The sequence below is a fragment of the Lipophrys pholis genome (genome assembly GCF_963383615.2).
Source record: "Lipophrys pholis genome assembly, chromosome: 4".
In the NCBI taxonomy this organism is placed as follows: Eukaryota; Metazoa; Chordata; class Actinopteri; order Blenniiformes; family Blenniidae; genus Lipophrys; species Lipophrys pholis.
The window spans coordinates 28,455,660-28,478,059 of NC_137637.1; the positions used below are offsets into that span (position 1 = coordinate 28,455,660).

Below are 22,400 nucleotides of genomic sequence, written 5' to 3' on the forward strand. Positions count from 1 at the left end.
TCATTTTGTATATGCTGCACTGTATTTGTCTTTTCTTCCCGACATGCGATTTATATAACCTCATGTGTTTATTAACATGCAACAGTACATGGTAAAGTAGTAGACTGTGAAATTAAGTTTCACTGCACAATGGCTCCAACTGAACTGATGAAGAAGCTGTTACGTTAATATTATTAACCAACATTATCTGGTACATCCTCAATATGCTGCCAGTGCTGTTACGACATAAATAGAGTAACAAAGATTAAGGCCATTGTTCTCATAGAATTGAAGTGCCTGGTACAATAGTATAAGAAATCAAAGATCAGTACTGGTTCTTATGTTTTATCTGCTTACGACTCTACAGAGCTTTGTATCTTTGTAGCTCTAGTGTCACCTTTGCATTTTTATTGGTAAGAAGTTGTAGGTTGTAGCATCAGTTTTAATGTAAAATGGGGCTAAGCAGCCATCATCCATTTTATGGCATTGCCACAAATCAAATCTGCTGTATCTTAGTGTTTTTTTTTGCTTTTTTTAAGACTTTAAAATGACAAGGTGCAAGGTTATAGTATCATTTATAAATTACAACAAATGAGATCAAGACAAAAACCCTCTGTCCCTGGTCATAAACGTACCTTTTCCGTGGACTGCGACGTGCCAAAGAAGATTGGGATGAACGCTAGCCAAATGATGCAGGTGGTGTACATGGTGAAACCGATGGGTTTGGCCTCGTTGAAGGTCTCCGGCACCCCTCTGGTTTTGATGGCGTAGACTGTACAGGTGACCATGAGCAGCATGCTGTAGCCCAGCAGGCAGATGAGTGACAGGTCAGAGATGTCACACTTGAGCACACCGCGAGCGAGCACCGGGTTAGACGTCCTCTGGTCTTCGTAGTCAATGATGGCCTTGGAAGGATCGACACCAAACCAGATGCAAACACCCAGAAGCTGCACCGAGGCCAGCGTGAACGTGATAACGAGCTGAGAGGCTGGAGAGATGAACCGAGGAGCGCTCACGGACATAGCGCCCTGCTCGAAGATGCGGTAAATACGATTGGTTTTGGTGAGCAGCGCGGCATAACTGATGCTCATACCCAGACCCAGGAAGATCCTGCGAAGGGAGCAAATTCCTACGTCCGGCGCCGAAATCATCAGGAACGTGGTGGCGTAACAGAGAAAGATGCCAGTTAGCAGCACGTAGCTGAGCTCTCGCCCCGATGCCTTCACAATTGGAGTGTCATTGTGGCGGACAAAGGTGACCACCACAAACAAAGTGGCCATGATGCCAGCGACAGCGATGAGCACGGGGATGACTGCCCACGGAGAGCTCCATTCCAGCTTGACAATGGGAATGGGAACACAGCCCGTGTGATTCACATTGGGCCGCAAATCAAAGCGACACATCTTACAAGTGTAAGTGTCGGCTTGGTAGTGATAGCCATCACAGCGCTCGCAGTGCCAACAGCAAGGAATGCCCTTCACAATCTTTTTACGCTCGCCGGCCTGACAGGGGTGGCTGCAGATTGAGGAAGGGATCTGACGGGCACCGCCGGGCCACTGCATCGTGCGAACCTACACAGGAAGCAGAGGAACACACACACACACACACACACACACACAGACACACACACACAGAGACACAGAGTGAGTGATAAGCACTTCTAAGTGGAGATTTGTAGTGAACAAAGCCGATTGTATGCTCTGTGATGGAGGCATGTAGGACTTCTGCAGCTCTATTGCTCCTGAGCAATCGTCAGTAACCCTGGAGGTCAAGGACAATCCACGAACAGGACGACAGCGACTTGCTGTTTGGGTATTTGAACCTGGGCCGGACTGCCTCCTTTGCTCCGTTTTCTTTATTTACGTGAGTGAAGGAGGTGACTAAGGCCAAACAATGAGGTTGAATTTGCGGTTCCTCTCAGATTCAGCAACTTTTCTCAGTGTGAGGCCGCATTGTTGGTGAGCCAGATGTGAACGTATCAGGAAAATGCACAGTTTAGTGTGCAAAGTTAAAAACAAAAAATCATACTGGTTTTCACCTCTTTTTGCCTTTGGTAAATTTTTGTGTTCACAGATCAGTCAATCAGGGAGAGGAGCAAATGATAAAATACATTTCAAGATATCTCTTTGGTTGGTGGATTTTTCCCCTTTCACACAGACACTTGTGAAGATAAATCACATATGTCATTTCAAACAGGACCCGCTGTCTTTAAAGTTAGCAGTTTTATTTAATTATGTCTTTTCATTCTACGCTGGAGAATTTGTCTTTAAATGTGCATTTAATTAAGGACTCAAAGAACCCTAATTAAATAGTACTGCTTTAGAATTATAAGTGCCATGTTTCACAGTAGGTGCCCGCCACAAACCTCTTTTTGTTTTTTCCTCCGCCAGCACGTGTGATGGAAAAACAATAAAATCCTCTCAATCTGCTTCATGTATTCAATTGTACTGTTTTGCCTGCCCAAGGCCCACTCTTCATTTTGTGAAAACACAATTTGTTTGGTTCCTTTATGTGATTTACTGTTATAATACTGTTACTTCATCACTCTGTCTGCCCACAGTATTGTTCTTGGAAGTCACTGATGCTGTCTGGAGAGACGATATTAAATATGTCTGTCCTTAAGCTCTGGTGGCTTTGTTTTCATCACAGTCTGCAGTGTTAATCATTTAAAGCGCCCGCTGGATATTTACACCTTGGAAGATGAAACAAAGCACTATCAAATGGCTTGGGAGGCGTTAGTGATCTAACATGGAGCTGCAGAGTCCAAATGAAAGAAACTTTTACGGAGTATTTTAATGCAAACATCAACGTAGATCCAGAAAAGAAAAACAAAAAAAACCAACTCACATTTAGATGAAGCTGATCCGTCCAGTGTCCAATGATTTTGTATTCAGCTGTTCGGTTTCTGAGCTGGTATTGGTAGATCTCGTAGCGTCCGGGAGCATCGCCGTTCTCGTTGAAAAGCACCGGGTTGCCAGCTATGCCTAGATGAGAAGAACGATTATCATCATCATGTAGTGCACATTACGAGATGATTTTCTGCCTCCCGAGCGTTGATTTGTGAGTGCAAGCTAATGCGTTGTCATGACAACAGCTGATGCACCATGTTTGAAATTCCTGTAAATCTGAAATTGTTTTGTTTTGAAATTGGACAGAATTGAATATATTCTTGACCGATGTTGCTGCATTAGACGTGAAACCTTCGTTTGGAGACCATGAATCCATTTTTATTCAAAAAGAAATGACCTCTAGATGTAGAGAGGAGGAAAGAAAGGAGAGGATGGAGAACAGTCATCTATCAGAATCCAGTTTCCCATTGTTCATGATTGTGAAGAAAATGTGAGTAAAGTCAAAATAGGAAGTCAAACTTTATCAGAGCAGTTTTAAATCCTTCACTTGCACATATTCCTACAAGAGAATGCTTGTCTGAGAAAAAAAAACTGAGACATAATGTCATTTCAACTCATTTGCCGGTGGGATTCCTACGATAAGACACGCTAAATGAACTTGAGAATAATTGGAATTTTAAGCTCCAAGTGTAACACCTTCGTGTTTACTAGCTCCCCCACAAAAAAAGAGTATGAATAGTGTAATAAACTACTGGGGACAGACATGGATTTACAGTGCGGCTCCGAGTCAGAGAAAGAAAACAAAGAACACTGAAAAAACCAGAGTAAATTAGTGAGGCTAGCTTTCAGATTTTCCCCCCATTATTATTACTATTATTATTATTATTATTATAAGACCCTCACAGCAATTAATCTATTTGCTAAAAGTCGTCATTGCAGGTCACTGCATGGTGGAGTAGTGGTTTGCCCTGTGCCACAGTGACAAAGTCCCCTGTTTGATTCCAGACACAGGGCCTTTGTGTGAAGTTTGCATTGTTGTCCTTTGTGTGGTTGTGTTTTCTCTGTGTTCAAGTTTGAGTTTAATTCATGACCATTAACTCTTGTGTGTGTGTAGGACTGTCCAAGGCGTATTGTCTTTGCCAACAGTCAGATGGGATTAGCTTCCTTTGATAAAGTCATGTAGAAGATGGATGGATGGATAAAAGCAGAAGGAATGAATCATACTTGTAAAACATTTTTTTTTAAAAAGTATGTTATCCGGAGTTTGATACTGACAATCATCTGACAACAATGTCCTAAAACGATTAGCACATAAATAACAAAATGAATAATATAAAGTATTTTATTATGTGTTTACTTGTATGTGTTACTTGTATGTATATTACAATATTGTCAAGTGTTTATTTTATAATCAAAATCGAATCATAATTTTTTCTGTTGAGACTCAGATTGCGTAACAAAGTTTGCCGTATCAGGAAAAACAGTGTAAGAAGCAATTCACACAAAAGGTTCCTTCCCGAGCTCTTCAGTAAAAACTTTACCAGTTATTAAATTTGGAAAGCTTCTCCGGAGAAGAGAAATGAGGGGACTACTTTCCAAATCAACTTACAAGAACATGTATACCTTTAAACACTAATAAAAACTGTAAGTCCCAGTGTTTCTTTCCTTATTGTTTTCATTTTTTGCCACAACTCATTTATTATTAAGTCTCCCAAATGCATAGAACATCCTAGTTAAGAACAAAAGGGTAGACATGGCCAATCGCCGATGATGGAAATCTGCTGATGAGTATTTTCTTCTTGCGCTCTTTGTTTCGACTCCGGAGGATGCTGCGCCCTAATCCACATCTCGATGAGTCAGCCCTGTTGGATTACTGCACTACCGTTTCACTCAGCCTTGCCTGTGTGACAATGCCGCCCACATCACAAAGCAGTTAGTGATCATGGAAGGATTACACTGAGTTTTCAACGCAGGGAGGCATTATGTTTATATAAACATATTAGGCACATCAAAATTGTTGGTAAGCTGTCTTATTTTCTGCCAAAGACCTAATCATACCAATCTTGTTTTTTCTTCCCTTCCCCCCCATAATTGTCCAGAGTGATGTTTTGAAAGCAATTTTTAAACTGTCTCCTCCCCTCTGCCATGGCTGTCTGCCTCCACTGTCATGGTTGAGCACATAACCTCAAGCGGATGCCTAAAGCCCTCAAAGTTAGCTTCTGTGGACCCAGTTGACATCGGAAAAAAATAAAAAAATAAAAACATTGAGAATAGTACCAAGATAGCGTTTGAAGAATAAAGCAGCAATACTACCAGCAAAACAGGTTGACGCCATTATTTTTAATGGTTTCATGGATCTTCAGGCTTGTTGTCTAAATTACCACCGATCATAGATATATTTATTTATTGATATGCACAAAATACACCTGTTTCCACACCCCATTTATCACACGCAAGAGTTAGTCTGTAATTTGCACATGACAAGCCCTTTTAAATGATTTTAAACATCATAGCGTAACTCAACCACTGGCTGCAGAAATAGATGTAGAGGCTTGGTTGGATAGGAGTAATCAAAACACAAAAGCAGGATATGAAATATGCGATAATGATTTCTTAATGGGTTTATGACAGTGTGGTTACTGACGTGGAAGATGACTTTTCCCAACGGGCAACACCTTGAGTTCCAAAGTGAATGAACCATAGGAAATTGGTGCGGCAATCGTCCCCCAAGTATTTATAATTTTTCAATATGCAGAGGCATCAATCTTTATGGAAAGTGGATTGGGAGCAGCATTTAGAGACATTTTCATCAATGTTTAAGATGCACATTGGGAAATAAAGATGTCATGTGCACACACTGCCTGTCTGAACAGTCCACTCAAACGTCAAGAGGGGCCTGATGAGGTCCAGAGGGGATTGTGCCAGTGTTGCACTATAATTTGCACCAATGCAGAGGTCACTTATGAAAGCATCATGGGCTATTTATTTGCCTATTGTGAGTGTGCTCTCAAATAAATGTTCGGGTTAATGAAGTGCTTGTTTTTCTATGTTATATTTTACGACCCTGACCCTCCCCCTTTCCTCCTTCACCGCGTCTGTGATCCCAATTAGATGTGTACATACAATCTTTAATAATTGCTGGGCCGCGGTTATTAATCCAACCTGTGCTTGTTCTGCATCGCTGCACAAGCAGAACACCTTGGTGAGTGGCATCGACATGACAGCCGGTCATTAACTCTTAATGGCCTGTATGCGGGAACGGAAGGCAGAGTTTACTCTAGATCCACTTCACTTCTGGAGTGTGCCACCCTTCTGCTGCAGGCATAACCTTTACAATGGCTGCTCAGGCACTGTTTAACACTCTGCATGTGCTCTCAAATTGGCCATTTTCCATCCAAACACAACTTGTTTGAATGTTTGTTAAAATCACAACAGTGGTCGTAGATTTTGAGGCAAATTAATGAAGAATGAACTGAATGTTCTCCAGTAAGCAATCATACCAAATAACTGGCAAATAAAAGGTTGTTTTATAAAAAAAAAAAAGAGGGAATAACACTGAGGAGCGGTGAATTAACCACTATCAGACTCATACTAAATTGAGCATAATTACAGGTTTCAACCAAGCTGACCAAATTGAAAAACTGTAGGTATATCATTTTCACCACTACAAACATTAACTTTCACACTGAAGCGACAGGATGGACACATGAACGCTCTTATTGTAAAACAGCTGAAGTGGTTTTACCAACAGTGCCATAATAAAAACAGCATTGTAAATTAAATGCTGAAAATTCTAAGGGAAAAGATGAAGGCTTGATGGCTCATAATGTAAAAGAGTTTGTGCTGAAGTGGTTCTGCGAACAACGAGGATACTCAAACAAGGGAGAAAAGCTTGTGAGAAAGGCTGGCTGGAAGGAATATTCCTGTTATACGTTTGCCACAAGAATGGCCGAGGTCATGGATGAAGAGTGTATTGATGAAGTGATTGTACTCTGCTGTAGGTTAATACCAAGCTAAATATTCATGATCATATCTCCCTTTCATTTGCAACTGTACTGGCACAATGTCTGTTGGTGCTCATGAGATACCGTCATTTCTAAAACAGAGTCTCACTGGAGTTTCAGGTGGCTTGTCTCTTTGGTTCGGTGTAAGGCTGTCCTGTCCTGCTCACTGAGCTGACGATCAGCATTAGTTTCCGTCTCAGATAAAGAGCAGCTCGGCGTCTTTTTGACTGACTTATGTTTAACAGAGGGGAAGCGCATCGGTAATCCCGAACTAAACTTAGTCCTTCTATCAGCGACATGAAAAGACGCCCCACCCTAACCTGTGAAGCATCACCGGCTTAAATGAAAGTGTTTACCTTCATGAGACCTCTGCTTCGTAATTTATCACAGCTGTTCCTCATCATCTGTTCATAAATCTGAGTCTTTTCAAGAAGATCCAGATTAAGGCCACGTTTACATGCTCCTGGGTTTTTACAAAAATAGATATTTCCCCCTCTACGTTTAAAAAGAAATAGGTACAGGTATGTATACAATAATAAGTAAGATTAAGTTTTATGAAACTCAGAGTTGCTTGGTGCTGAAGCTGCTTAAGGGTAAAGCCAGTTCATTAAAGTTCAGACAAATATACACACTCACAGTCACACACCGCAACACAGAAAGGCTTCCGAGCCCAAGCCGGGACTCGAACCAGGGACCTTCTTGCTATGACATCAGACTGCTAAGCACTACTCCTCTGCGGAGCCCTTCACAGAAGGATGTGTAAACATTTTCAAACTGACTGAGTTAGTTCATGACGTTATAATGAAGGTTCAAGTCACTCGTTTTTAAGCTTTTCATGCCTTTTCATCATTTGATATTTTGATTAGTATGAAACAAAAACTGGTCATTGTGCGATTTTTCCCCCTTAATAATTAACCTGCTTTGTAAATAAGAAGTAAAACGTACACATTTGTGTTACAAAAAATATAATTATAAGAGTAGACTCTTAGTAAAATACAAGCACCTAAAAAAAAACTACCTCTGTACTAATACCTGTACTTTGAACATAAGAATTCTTACTTTGTCATGAAAACTTTCAAGAGCCCCTCATTGAAAAACAAAATCATTCAGTTTATTAAACTGACAGTTAAAGGACAGTGGCTCAAAAAACATTTGTCACCTCCTTCCTCGGTGTTATATATAAAAAAAAAAAAAATCAAAAGTGCTGCTTTGCACCTGGAGCATCACGGTGGTGGTTGTGGCTCAGGTGGTTGAGCGGCTCATTCCATGATCACAGGGTCAGTGGTTAAATCCTTACGTCTGCATGTCGGTCTGTCCTTGGCAAAGACACTGAACCTCAATAGCTGTCAAGCGCTTTTTTTTTTTTTTTTTTTTATTGCAGCTTTGCGTTTGTGGGTATGACTAAAACAGTACAGCGATTTGAAAATGTGCCAGACCGTTTACCTGGACTGAAGAGTTTTTCTTTATTGGCAGTAAACACCGAACATCCTGATGACTGAATGTATTCAGAGCTTAAAACGATATGTAGTGCAGATAAACTCTGAAGTTAAACGCACATAAGCAGCTATGCTATGGTAATGTACTTATAATGCCTCTCTTGTGGAGAAATTATTAGCCATAACAGGTGCCCACACAGACACTCTCCACAGAACTTAAATGGGCTTCTAATGACCGATGAAGGCCTGTAGCACCGCCCATGTTTTCAGAAGACAAGGTACTAACACTAACTTTAACTTTGGCGGGTTGGTTTATTCCTCAAGAGCTCAGACTCTTTGTGTCACGCTGCACAGTCTCACTCAGTGCTTTTCTCCCTTTCAGGTTTACTGTTTTGACTGTATATACAATTTTATTTTTTTGTTTTTGTGTTGATAATCATGGCATTATAAAAAAAAAAGTCCTGATATATTGACATTCTGGTATTTATTTATTTATTTATTTATTTATTTATTTATTTATTTATTTATTTATCTATGATGACTTCTCCATTAAAATTATATATATATATATATATATATATATATATATATATATATATATATATATATATATATATATATATATATATATATATATATATATATATCAATATCCCTTTATAATAGTAATAATAGATGACTTTATGTTTCAATGTTTAAATGAAATTTTGTAGACTTTTGTATTCAAACTGCAAAATAAAGACCTAATTTTTGTTCCAGTTTCAAAGAAAAGCGTAGCTTAGTAACAAAAGCTCCGGAGACTTTTCAATAGTTTAATGTACCTACCAAGCTTTTCTGATTCTCTACCTCTACACTGTCTGTACAACAGGCTTTGGGACAGGTTTCTGATCCTCTATTATCAAGCTCCGTATTGAAGGCCGTCTATTCTCACCATGTTAGATCCAGACAGTTAGAATTTGATGAATCACAATGTTTGGTGTCACGCCAGCTTTAAGGAAGTGTTTGCACTATGCAAGAAAAATGTCAGCTGGAGTCATCGTTTGAGCTCTGCAACAATGAAGCCTTTGCACATCCTTGAAAAGAGAAAGAGAGAATGAGGTGTGGAGGAATGAAAAAAAAAACAAAACCCAGAGAGCTCGCCTTTATTCACCGCTCATAACCGCTGTCCCCGGTGAGAGTGGCAGAGGAAAGGCCACTGCAGTAGAACAAAAAAACACCTCCCCCTGATGTGATTGTGAGAGACAGGAAACACTGACGGGAAGCTTCATTCAATTCACTCAGGTCTGGACGACTATTAGACATCCAACGCATGGGAGGGGACGCAGAGGCAGAAGACGGAGAAAAGCTTTGAAGAGTGTCAAGCACTGAATAAAGACGGACTGAATGTGTTTGATTCTCCACTTTGCATGAACCCTGCATGAACCAAAGAGAAGCACTTGCAGACTTGGTCACTAAAAAACTCCACAAACATGCATGTGGAATATAAGATTGGGGGCAAAAAGAAATATTGTCAGACCAATGAAAATAAGCCTTTTGTCTGTTTTTCATCTTTTCCAAAAGGTCATCTGTCATCAGTAGGCTCAGTGTGTCCCCCTTCTGGGATCCTTAAGATCCACACGGACATCAAAACAGTTTTACGTGGTAGGAGTAGAGACCACTGCGAGCATCTTCAGTTTCAAAAAGAGCTTGTTGACCTTTATTATCCGGTTTTACATAGTGGCTTTAGACACTATACACGACACTATATACTTGTCACGGATATGGTCTTACTGCTGTGCAGCTCAGCAGTGAAAAAATATATATTTTTAGCAGATGTCTACCTAAAAACTGCTGACAATAAGCAAAATGTGTAACAACAGATTGTTGCCGACTGGGAATCAAGCATAATTCATCACAAAAACAAAAAAAAGACCGACTTCCACGTTTGTTACTCGAACGCCGTCTGCAAGGAAAACGGGATAAGTGCCCTGTTTGTTTACTAGTGCGTCGCGTACTAATATCACCCAACAGAGATTCATATTGTCTTTTAAAGTTTGATTCGCACGGAGAGTAGGTTCCATCTGAGCAGCCGGGCAGTGGACCAGTTCAATGTGCTGCTGTGTGGTGATGCAATTAGATGAAGTGTAGTGTAACCTCAAGGCAACCCCTCAGGTCAGATCATGTGAATACAGTCTGCCTGATAAGAACAAAATACAGCTGAGGCGTTCATACCGAACACAAGCCCAACGTTAGTGCTCACAGGCTAAAAAAAAATTAAAAATCTCATTGAAACCACTTTACAAAGGAGCACCACTCAATCCTCATTGTACAAACTGTCAAATTAAAACAATGTTGGTTCCTATTGTGAAGGCTCTCGCTCGCTCTTTGTTAGGATCATTTCTGTTCTTGCCGGAGCGTTGCATTTATCATTCATTTATTCTACAGCGGATCGATTGGCTTCCTTTCAGCTGCAGAGTTCAGGCTACCTGAAAACCCACTTTCCACTGATGGGACGCTGAAAACGAGACAAAGCAAAATTGTTAAGTGTTTGTAATTTGACACCTGGTTCTTTGTCTTACCAGCTGCCGCTGTGTCTGAAGAAGAGGAAATTAAAAAGAAACCAATGATTTTGGCTTGGAGGAATGAGATTCAAACAAAAGTATTTTGGCACGCTTAATCCCTATCTTTTCATCTATTATTATTATTATTACTATTATTATTGAATCACATATAATTGTAATAAACATAAACTTGTGAGTCCTGTATGTGTGGACTGTACAGACTTACAATGACTTTCCAAGTCAGCAAATGGGAATCCCCAGTGTGATGAAAATAGTTCAGATGGGGGGGGAGACCAGAGGGGAGAAATCGCTCATGTGTGCTCCTTATAATGTTCCATATGTTACTGAATGTATTTATAAGCATGTTTTATAAGCACCGTAGGCTCCCTTAAGTTTTTATTTCATTCTTAATACTTCCTTTTTGTGCAAAATCTTGAAAGCTTTCAGGAGAGCAGAACCAAGAGGAAGCCTTGTTACTCCATAGTGGTTCCCTTTGAGACTTTAGGCTCAGTCGTATATATATATATATATATATATATATATATATATATATATATATATATATATATATATAGGAAAATTAAAAGCCAGCATGTTCACTTTGTCGACAATGACATTGCTCTGGATGAAAAGGGCCCCACAGAATCTGTTTTCTAGCTCAACCTGAGAGCAACTGAACTCAGCCTGCTGCATGTTGTGACACGCAGCCCATCTATTGTTTTTCCAACCAAACAGAATCGAACTGGGAGCAGCTGAGCCGGTGCAGATGGCGGGTAAAGGGTATCTGCACAGCCACTGCTGAAGGAGACTGTTTACTTTGTCCACCTAATTTCATAGCCAGTCATGCCATTCTAATAAGCGGCTTTACGTTGATAAACCAACGCCACTGACATCTGAAATAATGGCAAATATTGAATGGAGAAACGTGATGAATGGTTCGGTCTGACACTGTTACTGAACGCGATGCACATTTTACCTGTTACTTCCTTCAACAGTAACAACTTCTAAAAGCTAATGATCCTCACCGTGGTACTGAAAGCAACTACGTTTATGTCCATCGCTTGTGTGGTAATTGTGCTGGATGGCCATTTGATTTTGTCTTCATTCAGGACTGACATTGTGATAATGTTCCCACAAGGTAGCAATAGACCGCTCTATGGTGCATTCCTTTTCAACATAGTCATCTCACAGTGTTTTAGAATTTCAATTACATTCACCCATTGAAGCACGCGTACAGGCACACACACACACACACACACACACACACACACACACACACACACACACACACACACACACACACACACACACACACACACACACACACACACACACACACACACACACACACACACACACACACACACACACACACACACACACACACACACACACACACACACACGCACCCTCTCTCTGACATAGCTGCTCGTCAGCCTTTGCGAGCACCTTGGGCTTTGGTGTTTTGCTCAAGGACACTTCAAGGCTGAGGCAGGAGGAGGTGTGGATCAAAGCACCGGCCTCAGCAATTAGAGGACAACACGCTCTACACTGTGGATTCCTCTTAGAGAACGAAGGCTATCGCCGTCTTATTTTAACCCAGATAATTGCAGGCCTGCCCATAGATTTCAGTCAAGTCAGAAGCTTAATTAAACACTGCCAGATTCATTAAACAAAACGTTTTACAGGACGATCACATGCTTTTCGTGGTGATTACGGTCCAATTGAGAAACTGACATATTTCAAGGTTAATGCACATGATGTATTCTGTATTCGGTGTAAACAGTCTTATGATATTATATAGTTTATTATATAGCACCATTTGTACATAACAGCTCATAAAGCTTCATCATGAACTAATTTAAAGACATTAAAAGTATCAAAGTGAACAGGGACATGGTAAAAACATAACTCCTGTCAGCCACTTGGTTAAATGTAGGCTTTAATGTAAAATGGGAAGAGGCGTCAGAAAAGTTACCCCAGGGATAACTGGCTTGTGGCCGCCAAGCCTTCATGGTGACGTTGCTTTTTGATCCTTCGATGTCGGATCTTCCTATCATCATGAAGCAGAATTCACCCAGCGTTGGATTATTCACCCACTAATATGGAACGAGAGTTGGGTTGAGACCGTCATGAGACAGGATTGTTTGACCCTACTGATGATGTGTTGTTGCAATAACAATCCTATTGCTATCCTGTGAAAACAGCCAAATAGATCACAAGATCTAGAAGACTTCTGTGTCTGTCCTCTTGGACTTCTCACTACGAAGGCCATTAGTAGTCATCTATTTTCACCACATAATAAATCATATGTCACATGCCAAACTGTTTCATTTTTAAAAGAAACCGTCTATTAACTTATTCCATCATCAAACTGCCCCTTATCTCTCGTGACGAGAAGGCCTGCTCAATCCAATTTTATTTTTCTGAAGCAAAATATTTCATTTTTTACTTCTCAAATATGAATTAAACATTACATTGACATTCTGCCAATGTAATAAGAAGATATTAGTATGACAAATTAGCTTGAAGAGTAGGAGTACAAATGAATAATTTATCTGTACAAACACTGCACACTCAAGTCCCTTTGAAAGAATTTTAATTGTCTTGCTTTACCCTATAAAAAAGAAGAAGAAAAAAAGGCCATGTCTATATAATGAAACTGTGGCTCACCGCTCTTTGAGTGAAAGCAGTCAATTATTAATATGCCAGTCATGAATGTGAACTTGACTGATAACTCTGTATAATGTAATTCTACATGAAGAGAAGGAAAATGGGCCATATAATACAGAGAGGCAAGTAAGTATGGAGATGAAACTATGGGTCGTTGAAATGATGGCTGTATGAAGAAAACGTTTCCAAGTTTAACATTTATTTTTTTTATAATGTCTAGGTGAAGTAATTATCATGAACCACTTCTCAAATCAAACACATCTCTTGTCTTCTGAGTGCACGCCTATAGCTATACATTCACATTTTGTTGTTTGGGACCTTTCTGGCAGCGACTGTCGACTAAGAATAGCTCTAACATTTATCCATCTGTCAAAGAGGACCAAAAAGAAAAAGCTTGTTTTTACATAACGCTAACGGTTATGTGAACTTTGTCCAGCAACACAAGACGTGTTGCAGGTTTCCTTATTCACCTCATTTCTCTCTTCATGCACAATGGATGTAGGTGACAATTGTGCTCAAATATATTATTATCATCTAATTAGCGAATGCAACTATAGTAGCACACTAAAATGAGCAAATGGCAAAGATACCGTCACCTGAACAACAGCATGTCATTGTGAGTTTGACAGCTGTTGTTCAACAAAGCCCGCAAAGCTTAGAAACAGTGACATTATGGCTGTGGGCTCTTTTAACCTTCAAACACTGATGTGATAGTGTGAAATACGCACCTGCACACATTTTGCCCAAATGGCACTGATATAAATGCAAATACCAGGAATTCAAAAAACTGTTGTTTTTTTTTTTTACAAATAATCAGTAAGAAGATGAAATAGATTTGTAGCATTATACTTAATTAAATTTAATTATTGAGGAAAAAGTGTAAGGTTTTGTGTTATAAGTAATCCTTTTGTTCAGCAAGTAAAACATCTTGAAAGCTCTAAATCTATAGTCACTCCTCTTGGGCCAACAGAATAGTGTTTTATTGGTCCATTGCCAGACTCAGGAGCAACCCATCACAGAGCAAAGCATATTGAGACTTCATATGTAGCTAGGTTATATCTATATTTGTGTTCACTGAATGGAGAAACAGTGACTCCAAGATGATTGTTTTCATCTCGGTGATTCCTCCAGCCACATTTATCAACCAGCAATGATGCCGGCACTGTAAGTGTCACATGGAAGAGAGGGAAGAAAGAGAGAAGTCCTCTGTCTTGTACAGGAGATGAAACTCCAGCACAGTTTGGCTGCGCCAGCGCCTCTGCTCCACCATTCCTGTGGTGACGTCACTTCTATTCAGCTCTGCCTGATGGGTTGGAGCATTTAATCACTGAGCAACTCGTGTTAACAACACTTTAATAGTATGTATTATGCAATATCTGTGAGGGAGTGGATCACTGTATTCAACAAAGCGATCAATAAAGTCTGCTCAGTTCCCTTGGTGGTGTTCCCGCATGCATGAATATAATCAACGGTAAAACACACCTTTTTTTTCCTTATTTGTTTTTCCCACATCGGCTGTGCAGATGATGTATGAGCTTTAAGATATGTAATAACTGTAATGTATCAACGCTCCCTCTGTAATAAAACTGGGCCACCCCTGTTTTGGTTTTTTTGGTTGAAAGAGTGAAATCATGCTTATCGACTGTAGAAGAGAAGAGCATTGTTTTGCTTCATCAGTAATGAAATACCTGTTGAGTGCATAGCTCCAGGATCAATAAATACAACTGACCTGCAAAGTTCAGGCGGCGGATGTGCTTGAGCAGATGAGTACCGTTGATGGGGTCCATCCGAGCGCAGAGGCCCACCTTTCCAGGGCAGAGCTCCTGGTGCATGTTGTGCAAGGCGTGAGCCATGGAGTAGACTGCGTCGATAACGAACTGCACCTTCCCCTCCTGCTCGTAATGGCTGTCCTTTCCTATTCGCTCCTGATCTGTAAGACACGCAGACATATGTAAATCAAACACATCACATGCTTCAACTGCACTATACATCTGTGGTAATTGGTCACAAGCATCTATATGTTGGAACATGCATCTTTCGTGGGTGCTCATCTGGCTCATCGTTCGCCATGTCAAGTGTAAAGTACAGTTCAGCATTGGCATTCGTGTTGTTAAGCAATTGTGAGGGAGACTGGAAATGATTGTACAAATGGAATTAAAATACTCCATCAGAGAGAAGATCTGTGTTTCTCTCAGCAACGTGGAAGTAATCAAGAAAAAAAAAAAAGTCGTTGTTTGAAGACTGGAGTGGTTTTTATGAGTGGATCCAGCTTAAAGAATGACTGTATCTGCTTGAGAGTTTGTCCCTTACCCTTTGGTTTGAAGTAAGTTGACGAAAAAGCATCACACAGTTAAAAAAAAAACCCAAAAAAACAAAACCTTCATTCATTCATCAACTCATTTATAGAGTAACTTATTTCTTGAATACCATTCTCCTCTTTCATCCCCAGTGTGGAGTGGCTCAGGTTGAACTGTGCAAAGCTTTAGGGTCCAGTCAAACACTTGAATAGAAGCAGTGGCCGCCGGTTCAACAGGTTCAGAAGAAATGGCATTGCTCCTCTGCGAGTCCTATTCTTTCCCACTCGATGGGTCTTGCCTCTTGCAATTAGCTGGAAGGTAAATATCTGGATCGCTGCAGAGGAGCGAATCAATTCCAATATCTGGAGTGCAAGGTTTCCTCCTCTGGGAAATCTCATCAATTTAAAAACAAAAAACTCTTTTTCTGTATCTCCAGAAGGAATACATTGATTGCCTTCAGTGATTCTCTTAACATTATGTGTTGGGCAGACATGGCTCTGTCATTAACTATTAACTACATATATGCCTTGTGCCATTTTCCAGTATTAATTTGAGTGACTCCCTCATTCCTGACCCGTTCGACTCGACCTGCTGTGAATTCGGTGTTCATTGTCTGAATGTATTTAAAGAGACTCAAAGAAGTGGGAAATAGAGACATCCATTCACAGGACAGGGATAATCCCCTTATAGGCTCAGTGTAATAACTCGTGATTTGAGTTTATTAATCCTTGCCCAGGTTGTTGTGTAGGTTTTTGTGATTGTTAATTGCTGTGAGGGGCTGGGCTCTGAGAGCAAGTTATAACATGCCAATCCTAAGTTGTCTTCTCCCCTTGAAAGCCTTAAATCCTAAAGCTGTCTTATTGTAACCGCCGCATGTGCATGAGGGATTATAAAAAGCAGGTGTGTTCAATTAGGATTAACAATAGCCTAATTACCCGGTATGAGCTAATGATAGAGCAGCATATATTTATATAACTGCCAAATGGAATTCAATTAAGCTTTGCAAGGTAATAAGCGCCCAGCAGGGAATCTGCTGCTGAGATTTTTACTGTAATTGCATAATAATGTTGGAGGAAAAAAAAAAAGAAAAACTTGGATGGTGTGTGAAAGAGTTTTACCAACCTGCCTTAAGCCACAATTACCAAAACAATATTAAATAGATAAAAATATTGCCACAGTTCCAAATTAGGTATTGTAAAACACAATTGATTTGGTTAATGCACTGGTAGAATGAACGGTCTTTTTTTACATTTCAAATATCCTGGTCAGAAAATCTGACAGTGAATTCTCTAAGCAGCCTTTGATGTAACAAAGAAAAAAAAATAGTTGTGACTGTGTAACATAGAAACACAAATAGAAAGCAGTGACTTTTCAATGTATACTAATTTTGAATTAGATGAAAATGACTAATTAGAGCAATGTTGGATCAGGGCCATTGTAACCGATGTGTCGCCTGCCGTCTTCTTCCAAGACGAATATATATAAAAGTCTACAAAATGACAGATTTCTGCGGGTTTGGGAGAGAAATCCTGTCCCATTCCTGTGTGATGCAGGATTCTCACTGCTCAGCAGCGGAATATTCTGTTTGCCAGAGTTTTTGTTTCAGAGTTTATGTTGAACAGTTTTTTGGGAAACTGAGAGGGATCAGATCAATTCGGTAGGCAAGGCAAGGCAAGGCAAGGCAAGGCAAGGCAAGGCAAGGCAAGGCAAGGCAAGGCAAGGCAAGGCAAGGCAAGGCAAGGCAAGGCAAGGCAATTTTATTTTTAGAGCACCATTCAAACACAGGGCAATTCACAAGTAAAATAAATTTAAAGAAATACAGAAAAATATATTAATAAAAGACATACATTAAAGTGTGTTTGTGTTTCCCCACATCCACTGACCATGCGTTCTACCTTGGGACCACAAAGAACAAAACTCAAACCTCCCTCAGCAAACGGCTCACCACTTAGGTCTTTACCATTAGATCTCGATTAACCAAAATAAATGTTTCCTTGCCTATCTCAGGATTTCTCTTCCAATGTTAATCTCACTTTTGGAACCTTGCACATTTGCGATCGCTCAACAGTAGACCGGGAATGACAGAAAGTCACTGTGCACTCTTTGGAATCAATACATCATTTCTATTCTATTCTATTCTATTCTATTCTATTCTATTCTACTCTACTCTACTCTACTCTACTCTACTCTACTCTACTCTACTCTACTCTACTCTATTCTATTCTAGTCTATTCTAGTCTATTCTAGTCTATTCTATTCTATTCTATATTTAAGTCATACTGTTGTGTCGTAGGCACCATATAGTCCACTGTTGTTGAGCTGGAAAATGGCGAGGTCTTCAGTGACAGAGAGTCTGGATGGAAACATCACTTGTTCCGATTTCTTTTTTGCCATATTGTACTTTTCAGCATTTATAGAAGCTTCAAAATGTTTAAACTGCCTTCAGCTCTGCCCCATCTTTACTCCTGTCTCTCTAAAAGGCTCCGTTCATTCATTTTATGTTACTGACTCTTTTTATTTCATGAGCACCACTATTACTTGTTTGCCTTTTAGTGCCCATGCTCCTCAAATTGGTAAGAATGTGTGATTTGAAACCTCCGCTCCGTAGTTTGAGTTCTGTTGTGAATGAAATATGAGCCTATGCAAACTATAAATGAATGCATCCTGCTCATTTGCATCTTACACATTGTCCAATCTATTGTTGAACTGAGGTTGGAAATTATTATTTTCCCAGTAACAAAGTGCCAAATGTACTGTGATAACTAATTACACAGCGGTGGTCAAAATATATGTTTTGTTTTGTGTTTCTCCCTGATTCAGTGGTTCAAAAATACCTTATCAAAATAACAAACAAAAATGGTTATGATAGAAAGACTCTGATACCTGGCCTCAACTGCAATCATAAACGTAACATAATGATAATGCTGTTGCTTGTAAATAACAAGCAAGAAGCATCTAAATGGAGATTAGGTGCTGCAACACATCAAGTGAAATAAAACTGAAATGGCTTTAAGTTCACTCAATTTCCTTTTTCTTTTTTTCGATTGTAGGTGTGAACTTCTATATTTTTAAGATTCACAACAACATCCAAAATAGATTTTGCATTATTTTAAATACATTCTATCTCCTGGCCCGAAACCTTTAACAACTAATCTGTATTGATTGAGGTTCATTTCAATTGTTTAAATAAATGAGCGCTAATGTTTTGTGACTGGGCAGTGGGTCCACTGCCCCCGATGACAGGGCTGTCTACGCCGCCATTGTCTCTTGAGCAAATCAATACTAACGTTTCATCACTGAACATTGTGTGACCAGTAGTCACTTGTTATGCAACATCTGTCCTCTGAAGGTTCAAGCCATTTTCGGCGGCCACTTCAATCTGAAAGAGTGCTAGCCCCCCAAGTCAGCGGAGGTCTCCTTCTGTCAGCCATATTTTATTTGCTCCATCTCCAGCTCCTCGCTGCAGACCAGAGGGGCTTTAATGCCCCAGATAATCTCACGGGCTTTTGAAATGCATGAATTATTGTTGGAGGTTACGGCTCAGTAATTAAGGGCCACGGGGCCTTGATTGGACAGAGATTGTCACAGTTTGGCCGCCATGCCTGTGCCACGGGGAATCCTGTGAGCCAAAGTGGGTGTGAGAGTGTCATTTCTCTTGCAGGCTTGGCAGGCCACCCACACTAACTTTCGTATTGTTTCCTCTCCGTAAGACCCCCCCCCCCCCCCTCCATGTCTCTCTGTAGCTCCCTCCTCATTGGCATTTTGGCTCTCTCACACAGATTTTCTGAGCTGGCGTTTTGCTTTCAGAGAAATCCGTTTAGATTAGACAAAGCAGAAGCAAAGTGTGGGTGTCCTCCATGGAGGTATCAAACAAGACATCCTATGACAGAGAGCGTGGGCACAAGACCTCTGACCTGCTTTTTTCACTTTGTGACTGGCCACAGGCCATCCAGTCTCTTCCAGCCACGGCAGTCACACTGTCTCTTAAATCACTCTGACACCGCTGTTACATGTCGTAGCCTTCCATTTTATGATGGGCGATATTGAGTTTTGTCTTCTTGCGTGTGACTTTACAGCTTAAGGTGACATTTGTGTATTTTAGAGGTGAAACTACTCGGTTTTTGCAATTTTGAACACGAGTTAGCTATCAACTTCAAGTCCAAATATAACATACACAATGTCTAATCAAACAACCAACATAGTAAGGATTTAAACTGAGTTTTTTTTTAGATTCTGAAAGCTAAAATGCATGTTTTTCCCCTTATAATATCTCCAAAATGATAATGTATGATCACATTTTTTTTGCAAATCATCTGATTGACTAATTGAGCCACTACTTTCGGGCAAAAGACCAAATATATTCTATTCAAAATGGTCTTTTTCCAGGAAATCATTCAGCTGACACCCGTTGTGTTGGCTCAGCAAGCAGCAAAATCTACTTTTTATGCATTCTATGCAATAGAATAAAATTGAAATGTGGATAATGTGCTTGATTTTGGAAATCTGTTTTGGATCTATGTGATTTTGTTATGTAGCAGGTAGCCAGGGAGTGGAATTCCTAGCAGCAGAAAAGATTCAAGTATGTCCATTGATCTTCTTTAAAAGTTTATGACATTTAATCCATAAAGCTAGTGTGGAGCTGCTTAGACAATATGTGTTATGTTTTATTTCACTTTTTTTGAATATCACATTCGCTCATTTTAATTCTCATCGCACATTTGAAACACAATGTGAAACAATTGAATTGTGTTCGCAGTGGCCAACGGAAGGCCCGAATGATTTCACTCTGTTCTGTGTTGTATTCAGCTTCATCCCCCACCAATGAAAAAAAAATCCTTCTGTCAGAAACTGGCAAGCTGTCCAAAAAAATTCTCCATCTCTCACCCAGTGCATGCTGGGAAACACTCCAGCCACCCTGCAACCCTGCTCAGGATAAGCGGTTTTAAAAAAAAAAAAAATAGATGGCTGGATGGAAAAGCACATGCTTGCTTTATCCGTACTGCTTTGTTTCCCGCCGCTCCCCCGCACCATTAACGTGCAGGAGAAACCGTGTCTGTGTGACGAGTCGCCGCTCTGCCTTCCTGCTCCTTTCCGAGTCGATCGATATCAGTTCTACATCTGCTTCATTCACACATGAAAGACAAGTCTCACTTTTTTTTTTTTTTCTTCCTCCAGTCACTCATGCCCTCCTTATCCTTTGATCACGCTAAGCAGTCTAACCCTCTCAGGACACTGATAATTCTGCAGCGTGTTCCACGCGGCTGTTGCACGGCTGCGCTCGGGGACACTGCGGAGCTCTCCAGCAGTGGAGAGGCATCACAAGCGCTCACACTTTAACCTCAAACACATTTTGTGGTCTTTGGCTCCCGGTGAAGCGGGCCGACACTGAAATACCTGTAATGAGCGAGGCCAGTGATAGAAGAGCTACTGACTGCATTATGCAGGCGCCTATCCACTACCACTATGAGGATGTTATTATGCCGATGCAAACATTTTTTAGCAGTTATGGATTATATAGTCAAAACAAATAAATGTAAAAATGCCGATTTCTAAGGCAGAAAAATTCAATAATCATTCACCGGGAATTTGTTAGTGTATCAACGAATAGGTTAGGACCTCTAACTGACAATCCATAATAAAAATTTTGAACCCCCCCCCCCCAAAATAAAAAAAAGCTTTAGAGGGTCAAAAAGTGACAAAAGTCCACCGATTAGCAAACTGCACAGCAGCAGTGTCAAAACTGTTTAGTTCAGGGGTTACATACAGCCCAATTTCATCTTCAGTGGGTTGGAATGGTAAAATAGTGGCATAAAAACCTTTAAATTCACTCTAAAACCTTTAAATTCACTCTACACTCAGATGACAGAGTATATGTGTTGAAAACGTCGGAATAGAGTAGAATAGAAAAAAAAAACAACAAGGAAAAAAAGTCAAAATCTGAACAATTAGTACCTTCAACCAATTTTATTGATACAAAATACAGTGAAATGTCCAAAAAATGTCCAAAAAAACATCTAGAACGGTCGCAATTTACGGCCTTTTTAACAAATTCACCCTGACAGAACGGCTCTGAGGCCAGTTTGTCGGCCTTTTTTGGCGGCATCACCGATTCCTCAGCTTGGGTCTCAGTGTTGTATGTGTCCACTCCTCATAAGAAAGCCGTGTTAAAAATGCAACGCTTTCCTTGCAGTTTTTACAATTTGCTTGGTGGGTTTGTGGCTCGGTTTGCAGCCTCTTGCAGGCCTTATTATTTGACACCCCGGCTCTACTCCCTCTAGCGTTTATGACTGGAGAAATCAGAGAGGCTGAAGCGACGAATTAAGTTCACATATGGACAATGGCACGACATCAGCTCGGCCGCGCTTCACCAGAGCTGTCAATCACTTTGTTCAATTGGAGTCGCAAAACTTGAACCAGATACAAAACTAGCAGGCAGTACAGATCATTCATGGTGTAAAGTGACATTTGGTTTTATTCAAATGTCCGTTTGTGTTCAGGCTGCCTCTGATTTTGTGTAAACGAGTTCCATCTGCAGTTATGAATGCGTATGATTTTATTTAACTCTATGAATTTAAATGTGTTAACTATACCAAAGTTTACTGTTGGATATAATCAAAGACTG

General features: G+C 40.2%; 1 protein-coding gene across 2 annotated transcripts in view; it reads right to left on the reverse strand.

Moving 5' to 3' along the window:
* The window catches only part of LOC308109110 (metabotropic glutamate receptor 4-like), a 187,143-nt gene that overhangs the window by 14,051 nt on the left and 150,692 nt on the right, over positions 1–22,400 (reverse strand). For both annotated transcript variants that reach the window (XR_013935317.1, XM_080462482.1), the window contains 3 exons: positions 15,211–15,411; positions 2,827–2,963; positions 615–1,550 (listed from right to left, as the gene is read on the reverse strand). Coding sequence is in view for 1 of the 2 variants with exons in the window: in XM_080462482.1 (XP_080318608.1) it covers positions 615–1,550; positions 2,827–2,963; positions 15,211–15,411 (1,274 nt within the window). In the remaining variant the exon portion in view is untranslated. The remainder of the gene's footprint in view (positions 1–614; positions 1,551–2,826; positions 2,964–15,210; positions 15,412–22,400) is intronic.